Below are 19,109 nucleotides of genomic sequence, written 5' to 3'. Positions count from 1 at the left end.
AGCGCCTTTCTGGAATAAGATTTGGAGGACTCTCTTCTTTCATCTTTTGAGATTGTCCCTTGGATATCAAGGAGAGAAAGATGTTATCCTCTTTTGGATAATCTGGAGAATCTTCCTATTCAAGAGAGTGCAGCCTTCCTAATATGTAGGAAAGGAGAGAAGAGAGTTGACTCTCTTCTTGGTAGGTAAAGGTTTTTGTTTGTTTTTTACAATCTTCCCCCATTTTATGGGATGAAGCTGATCAAAAATTATTGTAAGGTATAGAAAACTAACAGAATGGCTGCTCAATACAATCTTTTTTCCCTTTGTCTTCAGGGTACCCATGGGAACCCAGGTATCAAAGGTGAGCGAGGACCAAAAGGCAACCCGGTAAATGAATAAACAGCTTTCCTTTAAACCAGTGTGTCTTCTAAATTTATTTAAAGAACAAAAATTAAGAAAAATTAAGAGCATTGCAGTATATGTAAATGCCAAAAACCTTATGATTTCTGTGAAAAATACGAGATGTTCAGTTCCTACTTTAGCTATCTGGTTTTGTTAATTTGCATTTACAAATTCTGAGTAACATATGACCAGTTTAGTCAATACGTTTAGGAAACCTTGGAACCCAATAAATAGAAACTTATAATTAAATAATGGTGTCCCAAATTAATTAGTACAATGTCTATGAATTATTAAGACATGTTTTTTATGGATCTACTTTGTAGATAATTGACCTACAATAATAATAGAAAAACTCCAGGTTGTCTCTCACTCTTCAGGCATCTCCTCAATTATTTTCTTTATATACCTATCAAAAAATTCTATATTATTTTAATTATCTGTTCAGATAATTGTCAGGATGATGGTGTTCCAAGCTTTAAAGTGACTGAAGGAATCACAAGACAGAGATTAGCAGATATAACTATGTGAAAATTTAAGGCTAAATTATGTATAATACAAAAGTAATAATTAAAATAAAGAGGGAAACATATAGGAAAATGTTTTCACCAAATACAATGGACATTGGGTTAATTTCTGTAGTACATAAAGACAATAAAATGGGTGAGAAAATATGAAGCTTCTAATAATTAATGGTCAAAGAACACAAATAATTTTCAAGAGAGGAAATAAAACTAGTAAATAAAGAAATAGAAAACCACTTAATTTCACTATATAATAAATGAAATTTAAAATAGAGACACTGAGGTACCCTTTAATACTAATTATTCATATTGCAGGGACTTTGGAGTCCAGGGTGGTTGGCTTGTATTTTGACGCAGGGAGGAGATCAATTTTCTAGTTCACATAATTTGGTTTATTCTGTGTTTCAAATTTTAAAATAGCATTACTTTTTATAACAGTTAACACAGCAATATTAAAAAAATAATAACTAGTGATAGCAATATGGTGGTGAAACTGGTTTGCTCTTTATTGCAAAGGTAATGTGGCAAATTTTGGAAAACAATTAGGCACTACATAAAAGGAACTCAAATATTCAAAAATTTAACCCAATACTTGATTTCTGAGAATATGCGTAGGGAAATAATGAAAAATATAATAAGTTAGATGCATGAAGGTATTTTTGCCAATTGCATGCTTGTCAAAGAAAGGGAATGTAAAGCATCTTTGAGTGGCTTTACAACACACACTAACACATACCTACATTCACTCACCTTATATGGATTGAAATTAATGCCATCATGTCTTTTTGTTTTGTTAAATACCTGTTATAAGTCTATGTTCGAATTTCATTTATTTGGCTTGTAATTTTGTGTTACCATATATATTTTCCTAAGTCTTGCTGAAGTCAAGCAATCACTCTTTAGGACATTTTGGAAAACATTCCAAAGCCCCTTGGAGAAAAGCCAGAGTGGCTGGCTTCCAGTGGGTACAGTGCTATATTTGAGAACAATGGCCATGTTGTTAAACTGGAATGCAAGACTTCGTCTAAGCTGTGAAAATGTACCTGGACTCCGCACCCTCTACATCTGGCTTCACTCCAAAGGGCAAAGGCTATCAGAGCTGCTATTTTCTTCCCCAGATTGCATGGAGAAAATGTCAATGGGAAAGACCAAAGATTCCCTCCCCCCACAATTGGCTTCATTTATTAATCTGGGAATTCTGAATAATGCATTTTATTGAGCAATGAGTCCTCTGCATGGCTGTGGAATTCTGACTGAGTTTTTTGTTTGTCACAGGGTGATGCTCAGAAAGGGGAACCTGGAGAAAGAGGCCCAGGGGTATGTACACAACTGGATTGCCTTTCTAAGAAAGTAATCCCAGGGTGCTAAGATTCTGGAATTGATCATTTTGACCCTTGGAGTAAAAATACAAAACTGATTTCTATCTACATGTGCTAGTGATGTCTCAGGGAAGCAGTCAGACAGATATGATCCTGGAAGTAGAAATGTGAGAAGAAAATACTCTGTCTAACAGGAGTGATGATGAGATGAGTGGTCAACCACATGACATTCCCTAATACTAAACTTGACCTCTGTGAAACGCTCAAATAAGAGAAATATCTTGCTTTACTTCTTGTGTTGTTCTTTCAATAAAGATGATATTAAAATTCTGGGACCATAACAATTATATAATCTAAACTATGCTTTTGTAAATTCAATTGTATAGATGGGAAGAAAACAGAGAGGAGAGAGATAATTTTAGTTGATTGATTATCCCTAAAATTAGAAGTTATCAGAAATTGTATGAGAAATAATTACAGAAAAATTTTTCATTTGCATTTTTCTGGGGAGTTACAGCAATGTAGCAAATAGCACAGAAGTATACAGTGAGCAAAAGGAGGCCACATTATACTCTCAGTCTGTCTCCTGGGGTGAAAGCTCTAGTCTCGGACCCAGAGGTTTTAAAAACTGTTATCTTGGTGTTTTTAAACAACTTCATGAAAAAGTCTGATAGAAAGTTTGGTAATTTCAATGGAAATTCATTCAGAAATTTGTGTAACTTATTCAGGAAACATTTCTTAATTATCTTCTATACATAAAGCATGCTATTAAGTGAAAATAAAATTAAGACAAAGCACTTATATTTTTGCAACGTTTATTATCTCATGGGAGAGAGAAGATATTTAAAATAGCCACTATATGAAGCAGGGTGTCAAAATATTGTGAGAGCCCCGCCGGGAGTGGCTCAGCGGTTGAGCGTCGACCTAGGATCCAGGAGATCAGGGTTCGATTCCCGGTCAGGGCACATGCCCGAGTTGTGGGCTGCAGCCGATCAATGACTCTCTCATTATTGATGTTTCTCTCTCTCTATCTCCCTCTCCTTTCCTCTCTGTGAAATCAATAAAAATATATTAAAAAAAAAAATATTGTGAGAATTGCATGCACAAAGTATTACGGGAATTCAGAGACTGGAGTTGTCAGGATAGATTTTACGGGATGACCCCTGAAATGAGGCAGTATTGTGAGAGGAAAAGACAGAACAGGAAGGTTCCAGATGGAGAGGACCCTGAGCAGCAGTCAGAGGGAAGGCAGTGTATGGGAAAATGGTGAGAGAGGGTGCCTGAAGAGGAGTATTGTCAGACACAGCTGGAAGGTCAGTGTGGGTGCACTATTCCAGTTGTAAGGTCTGGGTTTCTATAGGTAATGGGCACTTCCCCAAGATTTCAGATGAGGCAGATGACCCAAAAGTTATGTGTTTGGAAGGTTAGTCTGGCATGGCTCTAAAAGAGAAATTGAAGTTGCAATAAGCAGAAGAAAGAAGCACTTAGAAAGTTTGTTGCTACAGCTCACATGAGAAATAACAGGGACATTGGCTAGAGCTGCTCTGGCTGATAATGAAAGCCAGTAGCCACCTGGGCTTACTAAGCAGCCAAAATACGACTAGCCTGAATTGTGGTGTGCTTTAGAAATAAAACACATGCCAGATTTGATGGTGTGTATCTCTCATGACCTAGCAGCCAAAAAAAGATGTAAAACATCTCATCAATATTTCTTGTATGATTACATGTTGAAATGACAGTATTTTGGACCTATTGGGACAAATAAATTCTATTATTAAAAATTAATTTTACCTGTTCATTGCTACTTTAATGTGGCTATTGGTAAATTTAGAATTACATATGGGGCTTCCATTTGGGGCTCCCATTATATTGGACAGAGCTGGGCACCATACTAAAAATTAAACCATTTATGTGAATAAATATTTCCAAAAATGGATTAAATTGTAGCAACAATATATTGGACTAGTTCTATTTCTATCTTCTATCTCTCAGTGACCACTCCTTCGTGAGCAGTGTTATTTCCTTCTCGGAGTTGTCCTTTTTACTTTCTGTAACAAAGTCATACACAGAACAAAATTTTGTTGGCTGACCCACATGTAACTGCAAGAATAGCTTGCCTATTCCACTAGTTTCTCCAGCCCACTTAAAATATGTCTTTCAATTCTATTTTCATACTTGAAAACTACAGGTGTGTGAAGACATGAAATCCTGTTTGAAAAAGACTTGCAACGTGTTGCCTGAAGTTGTAACTCCCCAGTGCCTTTAGCATTCAGTATCATATTACTTGAAGGGCTTATAGGCAGTGACACACGGAGAGGGCTGTGCAGGGTTCCCAAGAGAGGCCAACAGGAGCAGAAGCTCTGGCTCCTTATTTAGCATGAGATAAAATGTAGTCACTTAAAGCTCACTGACTCATTAGGGTTGAAAAAGGAACCATTCATTTGCTTGATGTTTAGATTCTAGACCGAATTTGAAAATGGGGGGCATAAAGAATATAAATATTGCCTGGCTGGGAGTGGCTTAGCGGTTGAGCTTCGACCTAGGATCCAGGAGATTTCAGTTCGATTCCTGGTCAGGGCATGTGCCCGGGTTGCGGGCTCGGTCCCCATTTAGGGGCGTGCAGGAGGCAGCCGATCAATGATTCTCCTATCATTGATGTTTCTCTCTCTCCCCCTCTCCTTTCCTTTCTCTGAAATCAATAAAGATATATTTAAAAAAAGAAAATATAAATATTTATGGACATTTTAAAGGACATTATCCCAGCTCATCCTCAAAGCCAATTTCTGTACCTGTCACTGTGAAACATTGTCAGCTGTGATAGTTCAAATATAACAATTTGAAAGGACTGTTACAGGTCTTCACTTCTACAATGAGTTTCAGTGTATAGTCTCTCCTTCAGCTTCAGGCCAAAGGGTAAGAAACTGGGTTTGAAAAAATACCTGGAACTGAGAATAAATGTGATACAAGGAAAAATAGGTTCTTTTCTTCTCCCGAGTAAATGTACATTCCCTAAGTGCAAAGTGAAACAGCCTACATCTAAATGGCCTTATTTTTCAAAACTGTACAAGATGTGTTTTGTTATATGCTATAAATGAAAAACATCAAATGCTTCCTCCAACTATGTTTTCTAATATCATATTTTACTTTTTCTTTCCTCGTTTTAATTAGGGAATTCCTGGGTACAAGGGTGAGAAGGTAAGTTTGTAATAAGAAATAGACCAGAATTCCAGAAACAAAAAAGAAACATCACTGTATTTATGTGCTGAATAAAAGTTACTTTCCTTCATTTCTGTAAGTCTAGAGTCCCTAATTCGTAAATATACTCAACTCTGCTGACACAAAATAATAACTTAATATATGGGTGTGTATTGTAAGGGGCAGGCGGTGCCTTGAGATTTCTGAGATTGGTATCCAGTTTCTCTGGGCTCCGTAGACATGAATAGAGAACCCCAGGTTAACAGCCGTGCAGCAAAAGTATCCAGACTAAAAGTTTCAGTGTACAAATGGATGCAGAAATACTGCAACTAGTTTGCTCCTTTGGTGTTTAACTTCCTATAAAACCTAGAAATCCAACCCTCTTACGGGAGAAAGAGAATTTATCCTGGCTAGGCATGAAGAACCACTGACTTCCTTCAGTTAGGCATCTGGGTAGAGATTGTAAGGGGGGATAAATTTGACAAACAAACTAACAACAGGAAGGGGTTGGTAGATTATCTGCAAATTACAAATTAGGAAACTAATCAAACTAATTCAGAAGAAATTAACATTCTGATTCAAAAGAAATAAACAAGTTGGACTGGAGCTCAGGAACCTTGGAGTGCTCAAAGGTTCATTAATAAATCTGCCATTGTTCTATTATCAGATTTTCTGTCTGAAATCTGAACATGTCCCTACCATCCATTCTGTCCTACAGGTGGTAAAACCCTCAGATGTGGGCAAGAGGCCTGCACTTTAGAGGGTGCTGCTCTGGGTTTCCTGCCTCCCCCCCCCCCCCCCCCCCCGCATACACACCTGGAGTCAGGACTCGCAAGGCAAGAGGCCTGTGCCCCCTCCGCCTAGATCATGCTTTGGATAACCAAGACAAGATACAGAAAGTCCTTGCAAAATGGTCTGAGCCTGCTCTGAAGACATACACAAACCTCTTTCCCATGCTCATCTTCTTCCCAGGCCTGAGGGATAACCAAATGGCAGCTGTTTGCTCAAGCAGGAGGGGGCCGTGGAGGGACCTCTGTTGTGCTGTGTGGGCACCTTCATGTACACTCACAGCATCTCTCCCTGTGGAAGGAGCTGGGGGTGGGAAGTGAAGGGGGGGCTGGGCTCTAGGCTGGGGCTTTACTCCTGCATAGGCCTTTGAGGAACCTCAAAATTTATGGTTTTTAAATTTCCTTTGGAGGTCTATTTGTCAAGAAAGGAAGCTAGAATGTGACGAGTTTTTTAGCTTGATTTATAACTTCCTACTTTTTAGGTATATAGTATATGGCCTCTGCTTGTCCTCATCCCTAGGCCCTGCAAACATTTGGGGTAAACCTTCATATAGGAAAATAAATGTATCCCCAATGACTGGAGATGTTAAGCCTAAAAGAGGAAGAGTGTAAGAAATGCGGTGATTCTGCCCTTAGCCATAAGGACCTGGGTGACTCAGCCTCTTGGAGTGTCCAGTTCATCATCCACATAGAACCAGGTTAGCACAGGCCTCCCTGACCTTCAGAGAATCAAACGGAATAATGGGCGTGACAATATATTGTAAACTTTTTGTTGGTCTGTGAATGTAAGGTGATATTAGGAAGAGATAGGAAGTAAATGATAATGTGGCAAAGTTTAAAAAGTCCCATGATTACAAAATTGTCCTATATAGCTGAGAAAAATTATGAATGCTCCCACCCCACCCTGAATTATACAGTGAGCTGACTATCAACACCAGGAAGATATATATATAAATATTATACACACACACACACACATACATATATATATAATTTATATATGAAAATATTCATTTAAACTTCTGGGGAATTATAGATTCATTGGAGATCTCACTGGAAAGTACAGGCTGTTAGAGCACAGTAACCCTGACCTATCGACATTCAAAGCAGAATTTCAGCAGGAACAGCAGCGTCAGGAGTCGGAGGCTGGGAACAGAGCTAATCTGTTTATAGCCTTCTGAGGCACTTGCTCTCTGGAACTGTGTAATTATGGCCATTCCACAGGGATTAATGAGCCCACCAAACAAGAAAACGCCTTTGCAGAGGCAAATAACATGAGTACAATATTTTCATTGATGGAAATCTGCCCCCCGCCCCAAACAAATGCTGTTCCTCAGGACCCTATAGCTAACCAATCTGTCCGGACTAATGGAATGTGAATTCTGGCCCAAATCATTTTGAGTGTATTTATGGCTCTTTCTGTTTTATATTTTGGTGGTTGACTCATTTTATTCCCACCCAACATTATTAAATTAATTGCTTCCTAATGGATTCTTCAAGAGCGATTTTCCACTTGCAATAATAAATCTTTGGCTTGTTCGAAGTGAAAGCTCAGGTTTTCCTGGGTCAATCTGACTCACATTATGTGGGGAGAGAATAGATTGCTTTTGAATGAGGCATAGCTGGATCTAAGGATTGTACATCCCTCTTTCCTGCTCCCATGCCAGCAATACCCTGTGTAGCACCCTAGGCAGAAGTGTCGAGTCAGTGGAAAGGGACTTGTGGATCACGGCAGTGTGTTTTGTTCAACTTTGAGTGGCTAATGAAGAACCTGGGCCTGAGAGTCTAACAGACTCACTTTGTGGTCATCGGCAAGTTACTCAATCTCTCTGAGCCTCAATTTCCTTATCTGTGAATGGAGATATATCTCCTTTGCAAGGCTGGCATGGGGATTAGCAGTGATATAAAGGCTTTGGCACATACTTTGCATCCACAGTTGGTGGTTACAGTTGTGATCTCCCTTCTTGGAGCAGCGCTGTTCAAAGTGTGGGCAGGCTGGCTGTCAATCCGTGAAATGTTTGTTGCTATTTTGTGATAAGATAAAGCTTGCACCAGAATATAAATCCACTAGATCGCTATGTATACTGTTTAGTTCAGCTGACATTTATTTTTCATAGCAAGATGTCCTTGGTGAAGGAAGCAGGGCACTAAAGTACATTTTAGTGCAAGTTCCTTATGTCATTGTGTAGTGGCACTTTGAGCAGCATGCCTTGAGCAGCACACAGAAAATAAAGCAGCAATAGAAGCAGAAACTAGTGGTGAGGGCAGTGGACTAGGAGTCATTGGCTAGCACATATATTTCAGTAAATCTCCAAAGGACTGAGTTGCCTTATCTTAAAAAGAGGAATTGCTCTGAGGCTCAGAATATATATACGAAAGCTCTTTGAAATTCTAACGTTCGTTGTTATTCGAATCGACTCTGTTACATTTTAGTTCACGTATTAGAAGTCCTGAGCAAAACTGAGTCACAAAATTTTAGACTGTAAAATTGGGCTAGTCATATCTACCCCAGACAGATGGTTTCAGATTAACTGAGATAATTTCTGTAAAATAACATTAATAATAAACTGTGAAACATAATTTATACGTCAGTTTTTTTGGTTACTATTCCAGGAAAGGCAGGACCGTGAAGAATGATGATGGAAAATGCATAGTGTGCTGGCCACCGTGCCCCGCTGTCTCTCACAGCAGGCCTTGCTAACAAAGGCTCCTTTCCCTACCAAGGCGGGACATGGTCTCAGGACTCTCCCCTCACACTCTCTAGGCAAAAGCTACTACTTGGTCAAAGTTGGTACTGGGGCTGGAGCTTGGTGTTGTGGGAACAAAAGGGACTCTGAGTCAAGGTAGACCTGGGTTCAGACCCTGATTCTCCTTACTAGCTCTCTGATGGAAAGAAGTCTTGCTGAGCTTTAAGTTTTCTCATCTATAAAGTAGGAATTGTAAAACTGATCTCATTGGGCTGTACTGTGGATTCAATTTAATCACACATGCAAAGGGCATATAATCCACGGTAGATGCTCAGTCAACCTTAGCTTCTTTTCTTTCAGTTTCATCCGTCTCTCAAAAATGTTAAGCCTCATTAGGTGGCATCACTGATTTGATTCTGTCAAGTCAAAGAGTCAAAGGTGACTCATGGATAAAATTTCTCAGAGTCCAATGCCCAAACAACCCACAGGATTGAGGATTAAACTGGGTATAATCCGTCAGAGTGCTGTGTCATAAGACTCTGCTGGGAATCCTTAAAGAAAATCCTAACACTGAATGACAGCAAGTGGCCTCTTATTTGTTTCATTTATTTATTTTTTAGGGTGCATCTGGAGAATGCGGTAAACCAGGAATAAAAGGTGACAAAGTAAGGAACATGCTTATAAAATACTAACAGCTGTGATCCTTTGGGGCGGAGTTTTCTTAAGAGGAAATTCCTGTTTCTATGAGTCTGTTTTTGTTTGTTTGCTTGGTTGGTTTGGTTTGAACAGAAACCAAAGGGATGGTTACCAGGAGTGGGGGATGGGGGCAAAGGGGAAGGGGAATATAGTCAACAATATTGTGATTGCTAGGATTAATGGGGTGATCACACTGTAAGGTATAAAAATGTTGAATCACTATATTGTACACCCAGAACTAATATAACCAATATAAGACTGTATACCAGCTATACATATATATATAATATATATCAAATATAAAATATTTTATATATATATATAAAATTCCTGAACAATTAAAAAAATAAAAGGAAATTACTGGGATGCATTATTTTGATCTCAGTATTAGAGTTGGAAAGTCATTGGCTCAATTTTCACATCAGTAAAACATGCAGCAGAAAACAAAGTCATATCTAACTTTAATTAACAGCGCCCCCAGATGCCTTTCTTATGGACCATTGAGACTTTGCTTTGTGGTACCCTAACCTTTGAGGCCAGGCCTATTCAATGTTATGGTGAAAAGAATAATTTAACCAGCAAAGAGTCAATTCAAGCTCCAATTGGAAAAAAATAGGATTGTTTTCCAGTTGTAAACACTGAGAATAAGCGCTTTCCAAAGCAGAATAAAGAACTCTATGAAATAAGTTATAAATAACTATGAAATGGTTATAAATAATGTGGTGGGACCAGACGAAGTAGGGGTTTGAAATTTTGAAAATGCGGCAAACCACAGACAATTGAGTAGGTATTTACCTTTCATTAAAAAAATAAACATGAATAAAGTATTTAAACGGAGACAGTATTAACTATGTTAAAGAGTTCCTTAATGGGCCAGAAATACATGGAAAGTGCATTTGAAAGATAATAATAAAGGGGCAAAAAAAGCACGCAGTAAAAGTAGTCTTCATTGCAGTTAAGAACTATTAAGAGCGTGCCATTAAGGTAACCAAAGTCTCCCAATATCTATATTTTAGTTGTGACAGAGAGTCAAGGAGAGAAAATGAGGCAGAAGGTGAAAAGGAAAGGATAGGGTGAGGACAGTGGCACATGTAACTAACCTCTTTAAATAGCTTGAGACTTTCTGAAAGCTTTTAAACTGCGGGAGAGTGAAAGGTCAGGTGGATCTGAAAATGTAGCCCTGGTAATGATCTCTGGGCAAAAGGGAAAGTGTGATAATGAATGGATTCTTCCTGGGAGATGACCCGAACTGGGAGATGGACTCAGAGTTACAGCAGAAGGGACACATGGAGGAGAGAGAGCCAAAACAAAAGCTATAGCTGACAAAGAGTATTAGATTCCATTGACTAAGATGCCAAGGGCTGTTAAATGCTCTATTATATTCTGGGCCAAAAAGAAATTTAAAAAAATGCTTCCAATTATAAAGATGCAATTGATTGTAAGATGTATCCCAAAGTCAGAGATGTGAAAATTTGAAAAATGCTTGCGTAGGGCCAATGAAATAGTGTCCTTGGCATGAAGAATTCACATAAATTCATAAGTAAAACATACAAAGAATCAGAACCCCCCCCAAAAAGTAAAAATGGCTCATAAATAAAAAAAATAGCCAATACATAAGCCATCAGATAAGTAAAATTAAAACATTAAAATATTATTTCACCTATCAAATTAGCAAACACTGAAATAACATATACTCGGTGTTGACGGGGATTCTGTAAGATGAAGGTGTGCTCTCTCTACAGAGGTAGTGAGAATGGAAATCTGAACAAACTTTATGGAGACAGGTTTCATGTTTTCTTCCCATAGAAGGTGTGAGAGGCAAAAGAGAATAAGAATCTTAAATGTGCTTATTGTCTGTCTCTGCATCAGGCATCCTCTCCTAGGAAATTATCCTTAGGAATGAATCAGAAGTTGGACAAAGATGTATACATAAGGATGTTCATTATAACATTATCTAAATAATCATCATCAGAAACAATCTAAATGTACAAACTTGAGAAATGAGTTAGTAAATCATTACAGATTTATGTTCTTGAATATTACGCAGTTTACTAAGAGTTATTAATGACATGGAAAAATATTTTTGATACAACAGAAGAACAAATAAGTAAAACATAAAAAAGATATATACACTTTGATTAAATTATTTGAAGAAAAATCTATTGGGAATAAAATTGGATGAAAATATGCTAACAGCAGTGTGAAGGGACACATATATGACAAAAGCAGAAAAAAAGTGGAAATCTGAGAATAAAAGAGACTAGACCATATTATACTCTAACAAAAATAAACTTTAAAGGGTTTCCTAGTTATGGAACATACTGAAATATTTTATATTAGAAGAGTGTTGAGCACAAACAATATTTTGCCAAGTTTCATGTCTTAAAGATGGGCAAAATAGTGATGCAGACATTGGAGAAACTCACTAAATTAATTTAACTGATATCATCTTGTTGGAAGAAAACAATATTACTGACCTAGCTGGTTCTGCTCAGTGGTTGGAGTGTCAGCCAGTGGACCAAAGGGTCTGGGTTTGATTCTGAACAAGGGTATGTACCTTAGTTGCAGGTTCAATCCCTGGCCTGGGTTGGGGTGAGCGCAGGAGGCAACCAATCGATCTCTTGATCTCTCACATTGATGTTTCTCTCTCTCTCTCTCTCTCTCTCTTTCTCCTTCCCTTCCACTCTTTTTGAAAAGCAATGGAAAAAATATCCTTGGGTGAAGAATTGAAAAAAAGAAAAAGAAAAGAAAACATTACTCCACCAAGTTTACTTGAGAAGTCATTTACTTTGATCAAAATGTCAATATATAGGCCAAGAACTTACAACTAAAATTATGCTTTCTTGGAGTCTGTTTGCTAAAGAAAAGTTTGACCCCTCCCCACACACTTGGCTTGTTAATTAGGATCATTTCATTAACACTGAATATGTTGGCTTTGAGGTTTGGATCACCAGGGAAGATTGGCCATTACAGAGAACACCTGCAGTCATTGCACTTTGAAGATGGATATTTAGAGTGATTCACCATTAATTTTATTCCACAGGGATCCCCAGGGCCATATGGACCAAAAGGACCCAGAGGACTTCAGGTAAGGAGGCTAAAACCATATCTAAGTCTAGACTGGAACCACTTAGGAAGTTTTAAAAATCCTTTTGCCCGCTTGCATCGTGCCAACTCAATCAGAATGTCTGGGGATTGGAGCTAGGCATCAATATTTTTAAAGATCCCCAAGTGATTCCAATGTTCAGTCAAGTTTGGAAACTACTACCTTAATGTCTTAATAACTAATTCAGGCTCCCTAAAGATAGGTACCAGCAGGTGAGTCTACTTAGTGAGTGGTTGAAGGGATAAAAGTTTAAAAATTAGAGTCTAGGAAGACAGATAAAGTCAAAGTAGTTAAAAGCAGAATAACTGCTTTTGCAGTGCTACTCTAATAGAGTTGGAAGAGTTGTGCATTTTATCTAAATTAAGTGTTTGTATTGATTTGTCACTATAAGTAGTTGATGCTCAATAACAATGATTCTTTAAGGCATTTATTTAAGTTAGACACATCTCATAGATTTGAAAAAATAATCTGGATGATTTTTTTCTAGTCTGTGAACTTGCTTCTTCTACAGTTATAATGGGGGGGGGGGCTGGGGTGTGTGTGTGAAGAATTTCAGTATTTCAAAAAGTCTACTGAAAATTATACTCCACGCAAGATTTCCTAGACAACATCTAGTTAACCACCAACTCCTTTGTTTTAGCCTGAGATTGTGTCAGGGTAGGACAGTCACTCCAGTTATCATAGGGTCATTGAAACTAATTCTTGGTTTTCATCTTGGAGCAGGGCATCAGTGGACCTCCAGGGGATCCAGGCCCGAAGGGATTTCAAGGCAATAAGGTAATCCTGTTCTTGGGTTAAAGACAAGCAGAGTCCCTTTCTCCTAGTGAGCTATGGTAATGCATGTTTTTATTAGACAGAAGTCAATGGACTCTTCAAGGAAGCATCTTTGGAGAAACAAAATAACCTGCAGGCATATACATAGAATCATGTTCAAGTACATGTAGGAAGTCATTGGTATAGCTTTGTCATTTATTATTACATTATTCAAAGGGGCATTATTAAAAACAAACCATTATCAGAATCTGCAGCATTTCCTTGTTTGCTTCTGCCCTCTCTAGTCCTTATATGGCTCATTAGAAGCTGGTAAGTAGTAATAAGTTAAGTCAAATGACTCTTTCCCACATGCGCCAACTCAATATACATTTTATAAGGGAAGAGAATTTATAACTGTTATACCAAAAGAAATCAAGCTTTTTTGTTTTTAACAAGGGTGTAATGTGAGTCATCAGTGCCATGCTTGTCATGTGATCCCACAGATAACCAGGCAAGATGTAGGGAGGGGTCGAGTAAGAGCCAAACAAAACCAAAAATGCTACAAGAGGGTCTGCAGAAGGCTCTGTTTTCCAATGAGAGTGGCCATTAACTTGCTGAAAGCAAGCCTCCCAGTTCCTTTTTAATTCTTCTCAATGCCTAATAAATTTCATGGATATAGTAAATATCCAATAAACGGAGTTGAGTTAGTGACTGGAGATCTGTGGAATTTATGGCATTAATAGCAGCTGAAGGTGAAGTCCCCAGAGGACTCTAGATAAAGACAATATTTTAAAAGTGCTATTAAATTTAAGTTGTGGGGAGCAGTTGGTCTACTTGAGTGTTCTGTTTTCAGAGGAAAGGGAGTGACAAGTATAGTATTTTTAATGAGATAATGACAGTGTGTGATTCCCCAGGCCACTTTTAATTGGCAAATTAAAATAGAATGGGCTTCTCCGCAGGAGCTCGCTCAAGCTGCATCTGGGGAAAGTGTCTTTTCCAGTCCTTGCCTATGATTAATTTTCTCTGGGGGAAAGAAATGGCTTTTTTGAATACCGAGTAGAAGGTTTTTATAAAATTGCTTCGGCTGTAGGTAAAATCCTGCAGCAAGAAAAAAAATATTTTGACAGTTCATGCTTATTTTTAGGATTCTTTGTATACCTAAGATGATAATTTTCACATGTTTGTGAAAGAGAGGCTTACAATCTGGGGTCAGGGTTGGAGTTTGCAACAGTAATAGAACTAGAGAATTTTTGAGCCACAAGGGATATTAGAGATCATACTGCCTCAAAGTTTTCACTTTGGAAAATAAGAAATAAAGCCTGGAAACCAAATGCTTGCCGGAGGCAGGGGCAGAGCCAGGCTCTTCAGCTCTGGAGGGCAACTGAGGAAGTGCTGGGTTGGGAGCAGGCTTGTGGCTTTGGGAGATGGTTGATGGCAGTCCATAAAAAGGTGCCCATTTGATCACTTCTCTTTATCTCTCATATAATTACTACTTAGGTTTTCCTTTGTAAATAAATTCATTTCAACAGAATTTAGCTTTTCATTCCAACCATGCACTTATTCTTAGAAAGAATAAATACATAAAAAGTTGAGTGCTTGGGGGAGCTTGTAATTTTGTGATGTAATAACACATCATGCTTGACTTTCACAACAACATCATAAAAGGAGTTGTTTCAAAAGTATTCGAGGACTTCATCACTTTTCTAAGGGCGTCTCCTAATTTATTTATTTTTAAATTGTGGTAAAAGATACATACCTAAAATGACCACTTAGATGTTAATCATGAATTTCACGGCCAGGTGAACATATAACGTTCACTGCCAACTGAAAAGATGTCAATTTCTAGAGCATATTCAAGTTGTTGGGAGGAGGTAAGATGGGAATGAGTCTCTTTTTTCTTCTAGTTATATTTCTGGTTTAAGGTCACAGGTGTAGTGGTCTCTGGACTCTTACTTTGACACTATTACTAATTTCCACTTCTCTTTGGATCTGTCAACCAGGGATGCATGTCACATTGATCACTATTTTTTAAAATTTTATATAGTTATGAGTATATTGTATTAAAAGTCAGGTTTCAGGGAATAGTTTCATTTTGCATCCCAGAAGGTACTTCTAAATCTTAAAGACTTAATAAGCTATTTTCTTCTCAATCTAAAAATAATGTTCTGTTTTACAGTGACATTTCATCCATTATCATTTTATCACAAAATATTTTTAAGAAATTGCTACTGCAATTTGCACAGAAACAGTCTTTAAAATCCAGTAATTCTGTATTTTTTAATGGGCACAGGGGAGGATTATCTATTTTTAAACTTCTATAATAGATAACACTTATTTATTGATTATTTCTATGTACAGATACAGTTCTAAATGCTCTTCAAGGCACACTCTTTTCTTACCACAAGATTAGGTACAGATTAGGTTACTAAGGCACAGAGAGTTTAAGCAATGGGTCCAAGTCTACACAGTGAGCCAGGGACAGAGCCAGAATTTAAACCCAGCCAATCTGCTCTTAACCACCATATTATATTTATCTCCTTAGAAAAAGTACTCAATTTCCTGAATAGTCGATCTGAGACAAATGCATTTCTTTTGGACAGTATGGAAATTGCATCTGTCTCCAGTTCTAATGTACTCTGGCTGGAAACAATAGTCTGTTCAGAGGTACCTTTCTAACTTGGCTATAATGTTTATCTAGAAATGCAGGAAAAGAAAGAAGGGAATTGCATGGGGAAAAAGAAACCAGTAAAGTGCTCTTTCATATATTTTGTTTCTTATAAGACCTTAAAATAAAAACCTTTAGATTTGTAACATTTGTAAATATTCCCTGAGAGGTTCTAGATGGGGCCTGCCTAAATTTATGAATGGTCTCTCTCAGGAATCACAATCCCCTTCTGTTGCTCTAGTGGTTGGATTTTCTTCGTCAAAGGATTTGCCGTCAAGGTGGCCAAAGAACAAAAGGGCGGGGGGGGGGAGGGAAATAGCATGTGATAAATCAAGAAAAAATGTGATTCTGGCCTTGTTTCACCATTTCTGTCATTAATATTTTCCACATGTAAAGTAGTTTCTATTTTGCCCTGAATGCCCTTGTTTCCTTAGAAACAAAACATAGATGTTCTTCATAATGAAGCCTTGGCTCCAAGGGCACCTCAGCCTGGTTCCCATATATGAGAGTCATGCAGTGGCATTCATAAGGAGAACATCCCATTAGTCTCTACATCAGTAGAATGAAAAGTGCCCAGGAAGACTTATCCCTAGGATGGAACTGAGAGTATAACTCAAGGAAGAGCACCATGCTCTCTCAGTAGAAGCTGAGTGCCCAAGAACTCTGCACCAACTTTCAAGGGCTGCAGTGGTGGTTTGGGTGGCAGTCATATCCAGCTATGGAATGGGCCCTCTAATGACTGAGAAGAAGGCTCAAGATTGGCAGACCTCTCAAATCACGGAGAACAAACTAGCGACATTAGTCTTGAACAAATAAACAGAATGCAGGGTGTGCGAGTCCACATTAGGTAATTTTGCCATTCCTTGATGTTTTCCTGAGGTTATTTCTGAAGGGTATTTTTTTCCCTCAAATCTCATGCAATTTTGCTCTTTCCAAGACCCTCTTTGTGTTCCTGGAAGGAGGGACAGCTCATCATGGCTTGACTAGGACGCAGGTTGTGACATTTTGAAGTCTCCTAGTGCTAGAGCTTCAGTGCTAAGGCCAAAGGGCACTAGGAAATAGCCCTGGTGTAATTTCCCAAGTCAAAGTACCACATGTGAATACTCAAACAATTAGAAATAATGTGATATATTATATATTAGTTTATCTCAATAAATGACTTGTCCTTCCTTCTTCTAACCTCTTCCATTGTTTTACTCTCAGATGTTCATATATTTCCCGCAGGGCTTTCTTCCCCCTAATGTTTCCTTCTTGCCCTCCACTCAAGAATAAGAAACTCAAAATCCTTTCATGTATGCGACTTGGTCTTACCTTACGTTCAGTTTTACTTCTGAGATGTTAAAAAAAACCATAGAGAAATGTCACCAGTCTGGTCCAGTTGAATAAGTTGGATATGGTGAGGGAAAATAATCTCCAGGGAATCAAACATCCATCATCTATCTAAAATGAACAAAGGACCTACTGTTAATGAAAAAAACAGAACCTATGTTACAAGAGGAGTAGTGAGGGCAAATTAGGCACTTAGAACACACCAGCATTCTGCGCCAACCCATGATTCTTAGACGCCCCAGTCCTCCTACCCACCTCTGTCCAGTTTCCATCATTCTCATGCTGTATTTTGAGGTTCCCAAGCGCAGTGGATATTTTTGAAGTAGCTGGCATTTTTATGAAGAAGTTAAGTAATAGCTAAATATACAGATCCTAAAATTAAAACTGTAAGCCTAGTAAACATCCCTATACAACATCCTGTTTTCTTCAAAATGCTCTATGAAAAGAGGTCATTTTTAACAAGAGGACTACTTGTCAACCCTTAACACAGCTACTAAGAATGCATAGGCAGATAATTTTGGTAGCTGGCAGTGTGTTAATCAAGTTTTCTTTGAGCTTCCATGTTTTGCGCCTTTAAACATTGCCAGCCTTCTTCAGATATGAACTGCTGGCAGAAGAATTGGACAGATACGTGCAGGTCCATCACTGTTTTAAAGAAAATATTTAAAGCAGAAGATCCAGTGATGGATTAGGAGCACAGCAATCACATCTGAGAGATATGAAAGTTTCATATGCACACTCATGCATGTTTCAGATAAGCAAAAAATAAAATAAGTATTTGTTGACTGAATGACTGAGTGGAAGGTTTTAAATGGAATGCGTTGTCAACAGGAGCATACCACAGACAGGCGAAACAAGCCTAAGCAGTCACTTAGTTTGTCAAGTTTGAGGCTATTGGAAACCTCTGAGAGAGCAGTTTCAATAGAGAGATTGGGGAGATGACAATGGGTTTTGGAAGGAATCAGAGAGAAGGGTGCAGTAGCCAGGAATTTTGACCATTCTTCCAAGATAGTTGGATAAGAGAAACAGTACAGTGTTGACATAAACCATCAAAAGCTTCTTTTGCATTAAATAATCTAATGTGTTATTTATACTTCCACTTTCTCCTAAGAGTGGCACGAGGACTTGGGACTTACTGTTTTTTACAGTTTCATATATACAATTTGATTGTTTTTTTTTTGTTGTTGTTATTAATCCTCACTTGTGGATATTTTTTCCATTGATTTTTAGAGAGAGTGGAAGGGAGGGAGGGGGGAGAGCAAGAGACAGAGAGAGAGACGGATACATTGATGTGAGAGAAACACATCGATTGGGTGCCTTCTGCACACGCCCCAGCCGAGGCTGAGGCTCGAGCCTGCAACTCAGGTCAGTGCTCTTGACTGGAAATTGAACCCACGACCCTCTGGTGTGCAGGCTGATGCTCTAACCATTAAGCCACACTGGCCAGGGCTAGATTGTTTCTTCTAATGTTTTTTATAATATATATATATTTTTTCATTAGAACAGAATGTCAATATTTTCATTAGAACAGAGAAATCATTAATGAAGATTTATTAGTTTTAAAAATATATTGCTTGACTTGACTCAAAGTTAGCTTAGTAGATTTAGTAGGTCAACCTACTAAACATAACTGATATTTCAATTGTGGGTTGGAAGTAGTTCAATA

The 19,109-nt window shown here is 38.1% G+C and overlaps 1 protein-coding gene across 1 annotated transcript in view; it reads left to right on the top strand.

Annotated features, from left to right (window-relative positions):
* The window catches only part of COL28A1 (collagen type XXVIII alpha 1 chain), a 137,732-nt gene that overhangs the window by 13,233 nt on the left and 105,390 nt on the right, over positions 1 to 19,109 (top strand). The window contains exons 6-11 of the mRNA XM_087821415.1: positions 316 to 369; positions 2,181 to 2,222; positions 5,393 to 5,419; positions 9,515 to 9,559; positions 12,634 to 12,678; positions 13,420 to 13,473. Coding sequence (XP_087677541.1) covers positions 316 to 369; positions 2,181 to 2,222; positions 5,393 to 5,419; positions 9,515 to 9,559; positions 12,634 to 12,678; positions 13,420 to 13,473 — 267 coding nt within the window. The remainder of the gene's footprint in view (positions 1 to 315; positions 370 to 2,180; positions 2,223 to 5,392; positions 5,420 to 9,514; positions 9,560 to 12,633; positions 12,679 to 13,419; positions 13,474 to 19,109) is intronic.

Source organism: Miniopterus natalensis, chromosome 10, assembly GCF_054644295.1.
Source record: "Miniopterus natalensis isolate mMinNat1 chromosome 10, mMinNat1.hap1, whole genome shotgun sequence".
Lineage (NCBI taxonomy): Eukaryota > Metazoa > Chordata > Mammalia > Chiroptera > Miniopteridae > Miniopterus > Miniopterus natalensis.
The sequence above is the reverse complement of the archived record's forward strand: the minus strand, read 5'-3'. Positions and strand labels throughout refer to the sequence as shown.